The following is a 17,602-nucleotide window of genomic DNA, read 5'->3' as shown; positions in this document are numbered from 1 at the left end:
CACTGGCTGCCGGTTCATGCACATTTTAAATTCAAGGCCCTGATGCTGGCATATAAAACAGTCACTGGGTCTGCTCCAGCATACCTAAAAACATTTATGCAGAGCTACGTTCCCACCAGAAGCCTGCGGTCGGCTAAGGAACGTCGCCTTGTCGTACCAAAACAAAGAGGCACCAAAACACTTTCCCGGACTTTCAGTTTCATCATACCACGGTGGTGGAATGACCTTCCCAACTCAATCCGGAAGCTAACTCACTCTCTATCTTCAAAAACGGCTAAAAACACATCTTTTCCAAAAGCACTTAACCGGTCAATAAAAAAAAAAAAAATATATATATATATATATATATATATATATATATATATATATATATATATATATATATATATATATATATATATATTTACATTTCTTGTTGCACTTAAATCTGTTTTGTATACTATTATGATGATAGTGAAACTTTGTAATATGCCACTTTTTGTACCACTGTCTCCCTAAGATGATTCGCTGATGTTCTTCCTCTTTTGTAAGTCGCTTTGGATAAAAGCGTCTGCCAAATGAATAAATGTAAATGTAAATGTAACATACATCAAAGAATTACTGAGTGCACCTATAAAGGGCATTCACACTAAACTAATTTAATGAGTTTAAAGAAACTAAAGATAATCTCACATTTATTTAAAAAGGCACAAAACAAATAAATGAATTAATTCAAAAGAATTATCTTTTTTTTTTTTAATTGTTATGCAGTTGAGACGCACACTCAGAATGCATTCACACATATCAATGTCCAAATTAAGTCTTTCAAGGGTGGATCTGATGCAGAGAAAATTGATAAATTAAGCATGACTCTTTTTATATTACTTTCTTTGAAATGGGGATTACCTGTTAATATGTTTTCGAATAGAAAAGAGCTGGTGTCATTTACATGCTGTGTACCTACCCTAAGCGGCTAAAAGCAGCTCAGAGTGGCACTGCAGATCTCTCTCTTTCCCACAAACAGGAATTAGAGCTGTCTGTCAATCTGAATGACATGTGGGACCAAAACACCTCACTGACGCTGTTTTCCACCAGGGTCTGGAATCCATCTTTAGCTCTAAATGATTCCCTCAAGCATTTCATTAATCACCAGTTCAACCATCACTTCAACAGCTGGCAAAAACATTGTGCATAGAGATCCAACAAACATAATGTAGATGAATAAATAAGATGGATATGTCAAGATATCATTCCATAAAAATGGAGTGGTGGTGGTGTAGTGGTCTAAGTACATAACTGGTAATCAGAAGGGTCCAAGCCCCACAGCCACCACCATTGTGTCCTTGAGCAAGGCACTTAACTCCAGGTTGCTCCAGGGGGATTGTCCCTGTAATAAGGGCTCTGTAAATCGCTTTGGATAAAAGCGTCTGCCAAATGCATAAATGTAAACGTAAATGTAAAAACATTTTCAGAAACCATTCTGCTCATTTCAATAGGTATGTCTGTCCAAAGAATTGCCTGACACTCAATGTATAATGATTGTCTTTCTAGGTGATGGATGAAACAACATATATAACACTAGTTCATTTAGGAATATCACCGTCATCTCATGAAAGAGGTCAAGAGTGGTGTTCGGTACACCTTTATACAGTACATAACACATGTCCCTTGTGCTCAAGCTAACAGCTTCTAAACCATGCAATGATATCAAGCTGTAATCTGATTTAATCCTAGCTGACTTCTAACCTCTTCAAGCTAGCCATTTTTAGACATTTCTAAATTAATATCTAAGCAGTGCTGGGTAGTACCGCATTACATGTAATCTGAGTTACGTAATCAGATTGCAAAAATCAAGAACTCGTAATTAGATTAAATAACATTTTAAATACTCAAAATCAGATTACAGTTTCTTTTTATGGATTACATGAATACATATTAATGCAACTGCAGTAAATTGTTCATCATTTATTGATCCCTTGTGGCAGAACAACCCGCCCCTCCCTCTCATCATTGTCACCCCGTCTCTTAGTGCTGTCCTTCAGCCAGACACCCAACGGGAGTGGGCTGGAGAGTGAGAAGAGGTGCCTAGTTAATAAGCCTCTTCTGACAGTGGTAGATGAAGCACACCTGATGTGAATAATGCTTCATCACCGCCGTCTTTAAAACGCAGAGCACACCACTTCTCGGGAATCTGGCTTCAAATCTCCATGTGTGCACACACTGGCATCCTTGCATGCCCAGGACCAGAGTGTGGAGGATTTGACCAAATTAGATGCGTCGCCGGGGGAGAACAGCATGTGTCGCGGCTGACGGGCTAGAGGTCGGGATGCTTCCCCTCACACCTGCTGTGGGCCTGGAAAGACAGTCTCCTAACGACACCATCGCCCCATGCACTACAGATCCAGGAGAGGAGCATGTTGGCCGTTGGACCCCGCTCAAGCCTAGACCACTCCGGACCTTCACTGAGCAACAGTTTCACGGCGAAGATGCCAGATTCCCCCATTATTTTGGACACTTTCCCCTTTCAACACTATTTCCCCCATTTATGAACATTTTATTTGTATTATTATTTCTAATAAAATGCCTCTCCGAGGCTTGACACCACACTCACTGTGTCGGTCTCTTGCTCACCCCACCACATCCTTTTCTTTTTAAATATTTCAAATTTTTTCATTCTGAAACAGCCTACAGCTGATATACATTCGTCTTTGAGTGTTTTTGTAAGGTAGAGGAGGGTTGTGGAATTGCATACACAGACCTGATAAGAGCCATCAGCCAGGTGGCTATAATTATACTGAACATGGAGTGTTATTCCACACATAAATGCCAAACCGATTGCATTAGTGAGGTAAAGTTAGTTTTAGTTTTGCGAATTGCTTTTGATCTCTGCTTTAAAAATGTACATGAATGTGATTTTGGTTTTGTGACAACATTTGAAACTGTTTTTTTTTCTTTTGTGACATTGATTCACAAATATAAATGGTCTGATCTGTTACAACATACGGATGGTGTTTATAATTCTAAAATTGCCAGAGTAAGATTTTATTATTCCATGCAGGAAATGGGAAATAGTGAGTAAACATACCCAAAAAATCATATAAATTCTCATTTGAATCCATTGGTTTTTTTTTTAAGCATTTAAGCAACATTGTTAAAATAGTACCATTTTATATTAATCAAATGCACGTGACATCAAATAAACAAGAATTATGTCAGATATACAACCAAAAGCAATCAGATTAGATTATTTTACATACATTACTGACTACAATTTTAGTTGTGTAATTTGTAATCAGTACCAGATTTCAATTCAGAAGTAATCTACTCAGCACTGGTTCCAATTTTTTGTCATATTTTCAGTTTGCTCCTATACCCCTTGGTGCAATACCATCAAAAACCACAAAATTATGCAATTATGGCTGTAAGAACGTTGGACAGGGTTTCTTTACAGCTCCATTTACCATGATTCAAAATCTGTAAACAATTTAAATGTCCTGTATGTATCAGCTTGTAACGTTAGCTAGCTGGTAGGTAGCTGTAGCCTTAAGCCTCCTTGTTAGCACGCCTGCCTCTCATACCAAAGACACCGGTTTGAATCCCACTCAGAGTGGATCGAGCAGGACCGGTTACAGTGTTGCCGTGACCCAGATGGGTGTGAGGTTTATGGTGGTGAGTGTAACAGTAGCCAGCTGGTAGGTGTGTAAACCTCACTCCCCTGACCTCAAGAGACGCATTAGTGACTGATGCTAGATGCTGTACCCTTTAGCCTCCTCGTTAGCGGACCTGGTTCCCATGCCAGAGACACCTGTTTGAATCCTGATCTGAGCGGGTCAAGTATTACAAGCTATCCACTGATTAGATGCATGCTAGGATGCCCTAAATCACAAAGTGTGGAAGGAATTTACAAAAACCTTCCATGGCTCTCTCTTTTACCACTCAAAGGCTGATTGCATTTAAGATTTCGGAGGCTTTTAACTGAGCCAGTGACATGAATTAAAAGAGACACACTGTGACTAAATCCAAAAGGGTCCAAAAAACTGGGTGCACAGCACTCGTCACTGGATATCCTGAAAAAGTCCCTCTGACAGAGCCTCTTAACTTTTATGAATGTTTGGCAAAGTTGACTTCAAAAGAGACAAATCTTTGGCGCTGCTTGCTATGTGTGTGAAAGCCAGGCTAGGGCGAGGAGGGGCAGCAGGGGATGATGGGAGTAGAGTGAGCGAAAGGGATGGAGGATGTTGGAGTGGAAAGCACAGCCCTTTGATCTGTGTCAGCCACAAAAAGTACAAAGAAATCACAAAGGAAAGGGGTGAGAAGCACAGAAGATTGCAAACTAGGCCTGCTCACTATTCCCCGTGGGAGCGTGCCGAGGAAAAACAAGACGAGACAAGAGCACATTTTAGAAATTCTATGGGCTGTTTGGAGATTTCTCTCAGGCCTAATGTTGAAGCAATTAGCATTGAACCACCTCCAAGAACAGACAGGACCCAGCCAAATCTAACATGGTTAAACAGTGCTATGCTTGTTAAGGTGTTGTTAAGGAAACTTACCTTGAAAGAGAGCAGCGTTTTGAATGATAAGTACTTTGAGCTGAGCGCTGGTGGCCTGGAGGCTAGACTCCATATTCTGTTTGGCAACAAGCAGGTAGCGCTCCTCCATTTTACGAGAACAGCAAGTTAGGCCTTTTGGTTGGCACACCTGCAGATCTGAGCCTAAACAATGGGAGAGAATGAGAGAATGTGAGAAAGACAGAGAGTATAAAAAATAAAAAAGCAAACAGATTTTGGCACATTGTAAATGTGTTCTAAAAGAGTGTTTGAAGAGAGTCAAGCTGCCTGCAGCGAAAATAGTTTTTATAGAGCACATTGTTTATATAACCTATTCCAACCCAGCTTAAAAACACAGAGCACGGTGTCTATTTACAATGCAACAAAATGAATACCTGGTAGTTAATTGAAATGTGTTATTTCATCTCTGAGCATGGCATTTCATCTTCATGCCAAACTGATTAGAACAGAACAACTCATTAGAGAAGAACAAGATCTATCCTCAAGAGACTGCTACTAAAATATGACCATTTAAAGCCTGAAACAGTAAACCATTTTCATCCAACATTGAGTTGGATGAAAGAGACAGATATGAACAGGCAAACACAAATACACTGACAGCAATGTCTTGTTTAGTGGGATCAACTCAATGAAGAGGTGACGGGTGATTTGTTGAACTGAAGTTTGAATTGAGTTTTGAAGGTTATCTATCAAAGAGGCATAATTGGATTTGCTGGGTTCTTTTGAAGGAGAGAAAAGTCTATTGAGGAACATGTTCTCTGTTGGAAGGTGCTTCAGTTCTTGGCTTACATATGAATGATAATCTAAAAATGTTCATGCCCTGTGGGAGTGGAATGAGAGCAATGATATCTGATCTCTGTTGAATCAAACATCAAGGATTCTGGAAAATAAAAATGACCAATGCCTAAGGCCATCTGATGAAGTCCAGGGGCGTTGCTAGACATCAGTGATATCCAGGGCTTAGCCACCACAGACCATATTATAATATAAAAATGATTCCTTCCTTCCTTCCACGACTTAAAAATGACCACACTACTTGGCAAATAACAATTAGGGCCTATATTAAGCACACAACACTGACACCGTTTCAGAACTTTATATGAGCAAATTTCAGGCCCACAATTAATGGATCAAACACGTTTTTCATTTTATTTGCGGATCAAAGCGAAAATTACAACTTGTCGGCTCATTGTTCATTGTGCAGAAATGAACGCTAACAATAAAATCTAAGTAATTTAACAAATTTAAATTGGCAATTGTCATTTATCATAATATTTTGAGAAGAAAGTAAAAATTACGGAAAGAAAGTCAAAGCATTATGAGATTAAAGTCATAATATTTTGAGAATAAACCAAAAGGAAAGTGATGTGGTGGACATATGAGTGCATATAAAGGTAGTGATAGTTTGATCATTTTTGTTTAACTTTAATGTGAGATTTATCATTTTAAAACCTTTGTATTGTGCTATTTAGGCTTGTAGCTCACTGTTCTGCTATTTTGCTTTTGAGGAAATTCCATTGCAATAAACATTCTTTATTCCCGCATACCAACTCCCGACTAATCCAGAATAACCGAACAAGACGACTGGTGCGCACATTAAAATGTAATTGGTGTGATGGTGTGAAGATTAGAAATTAGGCTTATATATTATATATTTAGAAATAATGTTTGCATAATAAAACCTCAGTGCCTCTGATGCAGAAAAGATGCACCCCCGTGAGAGAAAATAAAAAGCTCCCACACAAGGCATTTGTAAAGTGTCTGATGAACTTGAGCACAAGCAGCAGGTAAAAGTCAAAGAGCAAACTGTCAATTAATGCAAGATGGGTTTCACTGATTGGAATTCATTTACATTTGAAGCCAGAATTACATCCTGCCTTGTTGTTTTTGTACACTGACATAATGAACATTAAGTCTTACTTTTTTTCCCCTTCAACACAAAAACATTTTGGGCTATGAACAAAAGATCCGGGGCTTTAGCCCTATCAGCCAGGGTCTAGCTACACCGCCGATGAAGTCCCCTGTGTTAAATCAGATTTTATACTGTGACTTGTACATGACCTACATTTTAAAGATATTTCAGTAACACTTTACAATGAGGATCCATATGTTAACATTAATGCATTTGGTTTTATGAACTAACAATGAACGATATTTTTTACATCATTTATTTATCTTTGTGAATTTTAGCTTACAGAAAATACAACTGTTCATTGTTAGTTTGTGTTAGTTAAGTATATTAACCAATTATAACAAACATATTTTTATTTTAACAATGTATTTGTATATGTTGAAATTTACATTGACTAATACATTGACCAAGATTAATAAATGCAGTAAATGTAGTTGTCATAGTTAGTTCATGTAACTTATATGAACAAATGGAACCTTATTATAAAGCATTACCAAAACATAAAATCTCCTCACATTACAGGAATGCAACTCTATGAATCGCAATAACATTTTCCCACTGAGATGAAAAAAGCAAACACACAATAGTCATGCCTCCTCTGTCACAACCAAATTACCAAAATTGTATAACTCGTAAATAACACATGCAAGAGGTTGTTTCAGACTAACTTTGTATAAATACAATGTGGAAATGCTTTGTTCTTGGTCATTTAGGTCAAACAGTTACTCTCTGCATGAGAACCAGGACCAGAAAACATCTGCTGTGATTTCACTGAAAATCAGAGGAATTATTGCAAATGTTTTCCCTGGGGCCAGCGTTCCACATTTCGAAATGTGGCCAATTATATTCTGATTACACATGCAAGGAGAGCACTTCCATTACACAAGGCTGCAGCCCTTACATTCCTACAACATCTTTTCCATTAATATTTTTTAAAAGAGAATTATAAATACAACTTTATTTTCATGCACTTTACCTCTCTGTTATCTTATGCATCTTAGAGCAGCGCTGTTAAACTGGAGCCAAGTGAAGTGTGTGTCTGTCAGCTACCTAAGGGGGTGGAGGTGGCACCAGGTTGATTGATAGTGCTGTAAACAAACTTCAGAGGAGTCCCAATGCTTCAGTTCACACAGACACAGAAGATGATGATTGGGTAGGAGAAAAGGAGGGCATAGCACAATCTGGGCAGAGACAAAAGTGTCACTGCTCTGTTTAAGAGTGTCTTTTGCAGCACTTTGGAGTAATGTCATAACTATTGTAAGGTGTCAGACTAAAAGAGATGGGTTAAAAATAAAACAGGATGAAAATTCAGTCTCTGCTCTCATTTAGCATGGTTCCTCATGGAATAGACCTAAGGAACATGTTGATGGTTCCCCAATGACCAGCAACAGATAGAAATAGGAATGGGGGAGTGGTGGAATGAAGCAGGCTTAAAAATTAGATGTCATTACTTGAATAGGGCAACAAGATGAGTACAAAATAACCAGGCACACACAGAATCTGTGAGCGCAGAATTCCACTGAAGAACTGCAGAATGCCTGTCATTCATTAAATTCATTAAAGCCCCTTGCATGTTCAGTTATTAAATATTTTGGCAAATCGAAACTTTGCTAATACTAATACTAATACCAGCCTGATCTCATGAAATGTACTTGACCATGACAACATATTTGCAAACAAAAATTATATGTTGTATTACATATTTGGCTGCAGTTTCCAAGTGAAATGTCCAGCGGGGGGCACCAAAAGAAAGTGAAATGATGTTCAGACTAGGTTAAGGTGAATTTTAGATGGAGGTTTTAATTAGTAAAACACACTTATCTAACCTAAAACTTTAATATAAACCTAACCAAAAGTTTCCTAAAAGATAAATGAGATGTGAACAAAACACCTTACCCTAAACCAACACCTAAACCTAACCGATGCACAAATGCACATTTTCTGAAGCAACCACGTAATTTTGTGTCACCTCCATGATATTTGCATCTCACTTGTCAGCTTTTGACCTTGGCTGTGTTCAAACCTTGGTCCTCAGAGTCCAAAATCTAACACTTTAGGTGAGCTACCACAGAAGCTAAACACACCTGAATAAGAGTGTAAATATAGGCGTGTTTGTAATAGAAGCATTCAAATTATAATTTTTAAAAATGTGTTTTGATATCATAACATGGCAGTGTGTGACTAACAGAGCAAAAAATATGTGCTTATAATTTGTGTAAAAGTAAATAAATGCACAGCTATTGCTGCACATTTAGTGTGTCACCAGGAAGCCGTGTTGAAACGTAAAATGCGGCACGTAAAACTCAGTTTTAAAATGTAGTTTAGAGTAGGTTGACTAATACAGAATGATCTTACTGTGAATTCAATGACAGTAGGTCGAAACTTCTACAGCTAAATTCGGTCTGTGCTTATTGAAAATGAAAAACTACTGCCCCCAGTGGCCAAAGTGGGAAGTGTTTTTGAGCTTTTGGGCAGGTATTAGCTCCAGTTTACATGTGAAATGTCCACAGAGAGGTGCCAAAAGCAAGTTGTAAAGAAAGTAATTTTTAGTTGTAAAGGATGAAATACAGTGAATAGGAATGCATATTTTATTAACTCTACCCCTAAAACCATAACTCAGATTCAAACCATAACTAGTTGTGCCATTGGAAAAGGGTAAACCTATCCGAACTGATGCAAAAATGTCTGATGGGAGATGCCGTTTGTCAGTAATTCAGCTGATAGGGTCGATGTAAAGGTACTGGAACATTCGGTAGCAGCCTGTCGACTTCAAATGTAATCATGTTGACCAATAAGTGTGTCGAACTCTCAGCTCTGTTTAACACGTTTTACCATGTTAAAATCCGTTCTGCCAAATTCAGCTGGTTTTCCCTCAATATCAACCCAGAAATGCAAAACAAAGTCTTTATTTTCTGTCTAGGTCTTGGAATAACTTAATGTACCTGCTTGCTACCTTTAGCCATCCAGTAAGGTTCAGTCATAAAGTCAGTCAGGTTCAGTCAAACTATTGCACATTAAATTGGGATTCACACTCCCTGCCAGCTCGTCATCAAAGATGAGAATACAAATCCATAAAAGTAACATTAAAAATGTACTCTACTAGTTTGTTGATTGAAATAAGTAAATAGACCATGGCAGAGATTACAAATGGAGGAGATTTAAGTGGTTCCAAATTCTAAATCCCATTAAAAAAATGAAGACAAAATGTCAAAGAAATTGCCTTAGGGGGAAAGGAAAAAAAAAAAGCTGAATTACTAAAGCACACAGCGCCTGTTGGGAATGGGTAAATAAACCCATTAACAACATATACCATCAAAAACCAAGAACAGCAAGTAAACAAAACACTCTCATCACCTATCTGCTGCACCTCAATACGGATATGAAATGAGAAAACATTTGCATGCCTGTTATACTCTACATGAGGCACCCTTCATATGCACACAGACAGGCTTAATATCCAAAATCAATACTAGCAAAGGACCGGCGACAGATACGATCAAGCTAATTTCAGATTCCAGGGCAAAATGATTAAGCTGTCAATAGCATAGTGAGTAGAGGAGCGGCAGTGGAGTAGGTGGAGGGGAGCAGGTATGAAAGGAAAAAGGACTTAGATTTAGGAATTATCTTCAGCAAAACAGACAATTTCTTCAGCACATCTGCTGTTTACAGTTGATAAATGTATTTTATTAGAGAAGTTGTGAGTTGTCAGGAAAAAGTGAAGGACTCGACAGGAGGGAGATAACTTCCCACAGAGAAGCATAAACAAATATCACATCACAGTATTTAACTGAAGACTGCTCATAAATATGGCTGATTAGATTATTTTATGAAAATGGGACAAAACATTTTTGTTTGAAAGGAAAAAAAACTAGATGCCTCATATTTCAGTCTCGCTATAGCTAAAATATGAATAGAGTATGTTATTTCAATAAACCAGATCTGTTCTTCCTGTTCAAGAGGCTCTATATTTATGGCCTTTTAGACCAGTGTTTCCCAACCTTTTCTGTCATAAAGGTATCCCCACAGCATCATCGGGGAGGCTAAAGTACACTTTCACTGACATCAAACCGTAAATGTGATCCATTTAAATGTAAATTATAATAGATTACCTTAAAAAGGAAGCGGTTAAGTTAAAGGTTTCATTCTGTACTCATTTACTAACTCACGTTGTTCAAAACCCAAATTAATTTCCTCCATGAAACTCAAAAAGAAACATTAGGCAGAATGTTATCCTTATTCACATTCACTTTCAATGCATGGAAAAAAGATGCAATGAATGTGAATGGTTGGTGACTGAGACTAACATTCAGCCTAAAATCTCCTTTGTGCTCCATGGAAGAAAGAAAGTCATACAGGTTTGGAACAACATAAGGGTGAGTTAATGATGACAGAATTTTCATTTGGGAGTTCACTAAAAATATTAATTAAAAAGAAATTTGGCAGTCCTTCTATTTTTTCTTTATCTTAATTTTCTAACAATTCAAAATCACCTCTAGTCCCTTGTACAATTCCAAGAACTCCCCTTGTTGGGAATCACTGTCATCATCTTGTGCCATTTGGCACATACCGTAGCTCTTCTCTACTGAGTCAAACCACACTCACGTCTTTCCTTTGCACTAGCCCTTTCACTAGGTCTTTATGTTCTAGAAATTCCTGAGTCCCCTTTCTCTTCTGCAACCTTGCCCAAAGGCCTAAGGCGAGTGAGTTTCCCTGTCGGAGCCCAGATGAAAAAGACGGCTCAGACGGAGACTCAACGAGCACCGTGTACACATATCAGCCATGCGCTCCTCCCTAACAAGCCTGAAGACACGGAACACAGCCAGACGCATGCATAAGCACGATCTTAAGAACCATTTATAAAGCTATCAGCATGCAAGTTTAATGGGGGCTGTGGGGAAAACATGCTGTGTTAAGATATAGAAAATGTTAAAAGGATGTTATTAGAGGCAGGAATTATAGAGCAACAACATAGGACTTATGACATTTTTTTCTAGACTTACTTCAAAGACATCTATGTGTGTGTGAGCAATTACAACAAGTGAATGTCAGAGGACTGATGAAAGTATATGAACTATATGATTATGAATTGGGCTCCTCAGCCAAGGAGGAGGGAGAGTTAATGGTCTAAAGCAAACCCGTCTGTCCTTACAATGCCATTAGTAGTATTTAATGAAAGAAAGTTGACTTCCACAGCATGGAGCACATAAGGGTGAAATTTAGTTTGTGGAAGATAAAGTAAATAACAGCACAATAAAAGTCTTAGGCTCGCACAAATAATTTTTTTCCTCTGTGCATTGTTACAATGAGCTCCAGAAAAACCAAGATATATTGGTTAATGGAAAGTCTGACCACAGTCATTAGTAGAAATGGCTTGTGGGCATTGTGATCCTTCACCTTCAACTTGAAATGGACTGCCAGGGACATTGACCTAAGCCATTATCTCATAATTACAGAAACTGTGTGGGCATTTATCAAAATATGACTGTACTTTACTACAAGAGGCACTGTCTTCTACCCTTTGAGAATATACTAAAGTCTCTACAAATAAATATTTTCCAGGCTCAATACAGTTAAGCTCAATCAACAGCATTTGTGACAATGTTGATTACCACAAAATTAATTTGGATTTTTTCCTACTTTTCTTTTTTTTTTTTTAAAGTAGTCATAGTTGATTATTGTATTTTCTTTTAAATCTGGGTTACATTGAGGCATTATATAAGTAATAACATTAAAATACTAACTTTTTTCAAAAGTATAGCCACATGATGTATTTAATATGTCTGTTAACCTGATTTTAATATAATAAAATCACTTAAATATTCTGTGTAAAGCTATATACAATTTAACAAATTTGTTCCCTTGATGTTGTAAATCCGTAAACCCTAAAACCCAAATGTTGTCAATTGAGCTTAACATGTTTTTAACTCAGAATATTCCTTTAAAAACATATACTACTGTAAACCAGGCTATAGCATATAGCACATAAAATGTTGCATTTCCATAAAAAACAGATAGTCTTGCCAAATCTCATACCACTGATTGAACCAATGTTGCTAAGTCAGGCAAACAATGTTTTGATTGAGCCACAGAACCACAGTGTTTACCCCTTAATAATATCACATTTAAAATTTGTGCAACACCACGTCCTCCTGCATGGACATTGTTTTGTCTTTGCTATACACTACACATAATTTAATTTAAATCGATTGATCTCAGTTCAGGATACTCTGGGCTGCCAGTAAAGGGTTAAACTTTTGGCAAACCGATTCATGTAACAAAACAACAGGGTGCCAATCTCGGCAGCATTTGTCTTTTGGAGAAATGCCAACAAAACTACATTTGGTAAGAAATCTCATTACGTTTTTACATTGAAACCTGTTTCAGACAAAATATTAGTGTAATACCTCAGTCCATGAACAGTTCATCCAACCAGCAGAGGGAGCCCTCTCCCGAAAACTGACTCTGAACCATTTCTTCTATGGTGACTTCTTGTTTTAACCATATAAATAGCCATGCTTTTCCATTGTGACTTTGCAAAGTATTGCCAGTTCACCTGCCTTAGCAAGTGGTTTTCGTTGCCTACTGTTTAAGTCTCATGTTATGACCTCTTGTGCCTGTTTATATGTATTCTGTCTTTTGGATAATTGTTTTGATTTGTTGCCTTGTTGGACTGCCTACCTGTTATTGAAACACTGCCTGTTATTTCGACTACAACTCTCTGCTCAGCAACTTGAATTGTTTGACTGTTTATTGTCTTTGACAATAAAGAACCTTTGGACATTGATTCTAATCAGCCTCCAGTAATGGGTTTGTTACAGAATACTTTGCCAGACCAGAATCCAGTGGAGGTTACACAGCTCAGAGCCATGATCGCTTATCAAAGTGATGTACTTCAGGGATTTCAAGAACAACTTGTGAATCTCCGAGCCACTAATGAACATTTGACACGTTATATCCAGTCGACGCCTTCCCCATGCCCCGACGCCTTCCCCATCCCCCATGCACGGTAAGACTGGTGTGGCCAGAAAAGTTTGATGGATCAGCTGAAAAATGCAAGAGATTTCTGAGGCAATGTTAAATTTATTTCACTCACCAACCTGACTCCTTTAATCAAGAGACAGCTAAATGTGCTTTAATGATGAGTTTGCTTACTGGAAAAGCATTGGAGTGGGCTTTGGTTGTTTGGGACAATGATGAACAAATCTGCAGGTCCTTCACGTATTTCTCACCAAAAATGAAGTTTTTGAATACCCTGCAGGGGGAAGAGACATTTCTGTGCAGTTATTGCATCTACGCAAGGGGAAATTATGTGGAGCCGATTATGCAGTACAATTTTGTACCTTAGCTGCGCAGAGTGGTTTGAATGATATTGCTCTTAAATCAGTATTCCGAGAAGGTTTGTATCCCACACTGCAAGCTGAGCTAGCATGCAAGGATGTATTGTTAACTTTGTCTGAGTACATTACCTTGACCATTAAAATCGATAATCTCATGCGCAATCAGGCACGAACCAGTGCACCCAAACATTTCCTTGCTACTGCCTCCTCTCCAGTTACTTCGTCAGCCGAATTAAATGAACCAACGCAAATCGGGAGTACGAGGGTGCCCTAGGAGGAACGCCAGCACAGGCGAGATGAGGGGAGGAGATTTAATCCGTTCCTCTACGTCACCAGCAGCAGCTGTATTTTTCTTTGTGGAAAAGGATGGTGGACTCTGACCATGTATAGACTACAGGTCTCTGAATGCTATCACAGTTAAATACCGCAATCCCCTGCCATTAGTCCCATTTGCCTTAGAACAACTAAGAGAAGCCAAGATTTTTACTAAGCTGGATCTCAGAAGTGCCTACAACTTGGTCCTACTCCACCTACTCAACCATTAGCTATATGTGAAAGCAGAAAAATGTGAGTGTCACACTACCACCACAACCTTCTTAGGATATAACATCAGCCCCAAGGGAGTAGAGATGGATGAGTTCAAAATCAAGGCAGTCACTGAGTGGCCAGCCCCGGAACCATCTAGTAACTGCAATGATTTCTTGGGTTTGCAAACTTTTACAGGCGGTTCATAAGGAATTACAGCATTGTAGCAGCCCCTCTCACTGCATTTCTCAGAGGAAAACCTAGGAAGTTGACTTGGCCCGAGAGTGCACAAGATGCTTTTGTGTCTAGTTTCACCACTGCCCCCATTTTGAAACGCCCAGATCCAGCCCTCCCCTTCATAATGGAAGTGGATGCTTTGGACTGTGGCATCGGAACTGTGCTCTCCCAGCGTCATGGTTTTCCAGGTAAACTCCACCCATGTGCCTTTTTTTTTTCCAGGAAACTCACCTCTGCAGAGACTAATTACAATTTAGGCAACAAGGAACTGCTGTCCATCAAATCTTCCCTAGAGGAGTGGAGGCACTGGTTGGAGGGATTCAGGCACCTGTTTCAAGTCATTACTGACCACAAGTACTTGGAATTTTTCAAGAACGCCAAGAGAATGAATTCACGACAGGCCAGATGGCCGCTCCTCTTCACCCGATTAAATTTTACTGTTACTTATCGTCCAGGCAGCAAGTCAAGCCTTGTCATGAAGACATGATCTTACTAATTATGTTAAGTCCTGCCATGTCTGTGCACAAGTTAAAACCCCCCATCTACTCCCTGCAGGGCTGCTGGAACCTCTGCCCATCCCTCAACGACCATGGTCAAATCAAGCAGTAGACTTTATCACCAATCAGCCAAAGGGTTTCACTGCCATCTGTGTCATTGTTGACCGTTTTTCTAAATCTTGTCGTCTGATCCCCATGAAAGGTCTACCCACAGCTATGGAGACTCTCAGATAACATTGTCATAGATCGGGGGCCACAGTTCACATCATGGTTATGGAAGGACTTGGAATGGGTTTGTTACAATTAGAGACTCTAGTTTCATCTGATATGCCATTTTAAAAAAATTACCACTGTAGTGGACTATAGCCAGGGTTGGGAGGGTTGCTTTTGAAATGTATTCCACTACAGATTACAAAATACATGTAATTTGTAAAATGTAATTTGTAATGTATTGCGTTAGAATACTCAAGGTCAGTAATGTATTCTAACTACTTTTGATTACTTCTTCAGCATTGGTAGAATACTGTACTGCCAGTACAGTAAGACAAAATACACATGTTAAAAGTACATTAGCTGAAAAACCTAAATATCTTATGCAGTGTTTCTAGAAAAGGGTAAATCAAATTGATCTTGTTTTAAGGATTTTTACTAGGGCTGTCGATTTAACACGTTAATTCAATGCGATTTAATTTTACAAAAAATTTGCACTTCCCCCTAGACCATAATAAGGAAGAGTCCTGAGAAATGCAAGCTTGTAGTACCACCTGTTTACTCCAGAGGGCAGCAAGTGAAATTTCAGCTGTCTTCAACGCACAGTTTATACAGTGAAGAAAACCACATTCAGCAGACACACAACACAAACATGTGTTACATTCTTGCGTTCAAAACGCTTGAAGGAGCGCAAATGCGAACTAAGGGATCTTAAGGTGTGTTTAAAGATTTAGTGTTAAACTATATTTAATTTGAAACAGTGACCTAAGCATTTTATGTTTGATGCAACGCACCCGAGACGTCTGATGCAGGTGTAAATTGACAGGCTCTTAAACGAGCCCTCATAATAAATCTCCAACTGATTGACAAATTCACTTGTGAAATGGATTGCTGTGAACTGTATGCCAATGATTGACTTATGATCAATAATATGGTAGTAAACAATACATTCTAAAGCCGCTTTTTGTATCGTCTTATCAATGATGAACTCTTCTGCTACTCTTCTGCTTAAATATAAATATATATATATATATATATATATATATATATATATATATATATATATATATATATATATATATATTTAAAGATAACTATAATTATATATTGATATAAATATGTTTAATCTTTATATATTGAATTATTGTTATATGAGGGGCTTTCTTAGCAAATATTTGTATATGCGATTAATTAATCGGGACACCATGTAATTAATTCGATTATAATTTTTAATCGATGGACAGCCCGAATTTGTAAGTATTTTACAGGAAAACAATACACAAATTATTATCGAGAATACTATTTTAGATTTTTTTTTTTTTATATCAAAGATCTTACTAGAAAAAAAATTATGATCTAATGTGAATTTTCTTGATAAAATATGATTGTGCCTGGTAACATGTGCATGTAAAATGGATGGGAATAGCATTTTAGCTTAGCGTAAAGCTGACAATTTACACAAGGTTTATTTCTATTTTTGTGCTTCAAATGTACTTCTCTGTCTGATCGTATGAATGTAACACATCATAAGAAAGTGTTTCACTGCTGTTCAAATGCACTTTGGATCGCATCCTTTATATGTATAAATGTTTTCCATCTGAAAGGACTAAATATTAAATGAAACAAATTACAATAAAATTCAAAGTAATCTAAATACTTTTTGAATGTAACTTTATTCTAAATACCAATGATTTAAATTGTAACTGTAGTGGAATACAGTTACTTATATTTTGTATTTAACATTTTATAACGTATTCCCGTAATATGTATTTCGGCACTCCCCAACCCTGTCTATAGCGTTTTTTCCCTATGAAATCCTATATTTACTGTGCATTATCACATTGAGAATCTAAATTTTTGCTTTCAGAGGCATTATATGGAGTTAGGATGAAAATAGGATGCATTTTGAACTATTCTGAGACCTGGAGGTCATTCACTAAACAGGGAGCAAGGGAGCATCCTATAGTTTTCATTTGCAGCCAAGTGCATTCACACCTAATGTCTGAGCAGACATTCATTTTCAGGCTGCAGAGGATGTTCAGACTACTCAACATGTTTGGAAGACATGGGGCAGTGGTAATCTGTACTTGGATTCAGAATATATAATCAAGATTTTTATTTTAACATGGTTAGCTTGGTATTACTTACAATTTCACAACTTGGTCTCGCTAAGAAAATTATTTGGTTCTAAAAAAAAGTAGTTTTTTGTTTTTGTTTTTGCATATTTATTAGGGGTTACAATCCAAAAGGGAAATGAAAAATGCACACAGCAGTCACGCTCTGGTCTCAAGAGGTTAATATTAGCACATTAAGCTAGGATAGGAGAAAGTACTTTAA

The 17,602-nt window shown here is 37.8% G+C and overlaps 1 protein-coding gene across 1 annotated transcript in view; it reads right to left on the bottom strand.

The window, feature by feature from the left end:
* LOC127659402 (glypican-3) overlaps window positions 1–17,602 on the bottom strand; it is a 233,808-nt gene that overhangs the window by 200,823 nt on the left and 15,383 nt on the right. The window contains exon 2 of the mRNA XM_052149203.1: window positions 4,530–4,691. Within this exon, the coding sequence (XP_052005163.1) occupies window positions 4,530–4,691 (162 nt within the window). The remainder of the gene's footprint in view (window positions 1–4,529; window positions 4,692–17,602) is intronic.

Source organism: Xyrauchen texanus, chromosome 19 (genome assembly GCF_025860055.1).
Source record: "Xyrauchen texanus isolate HMW12.3.18 chromosome 19, RBS_HiC_50CHRs, whole genome shotgun sequence".
In the NCBI taxonomy this organism is placed as follows: domain Eukaryota; kingdom Metazoa; phylum Chordata; class Actinopteri; order Cypriniformes; family Catostomidae; genus Xyrauchen; species Xyrauchen texanus.
This window is presented reverse-complemented; position numbering and strand designations above follow the sequence as displayed.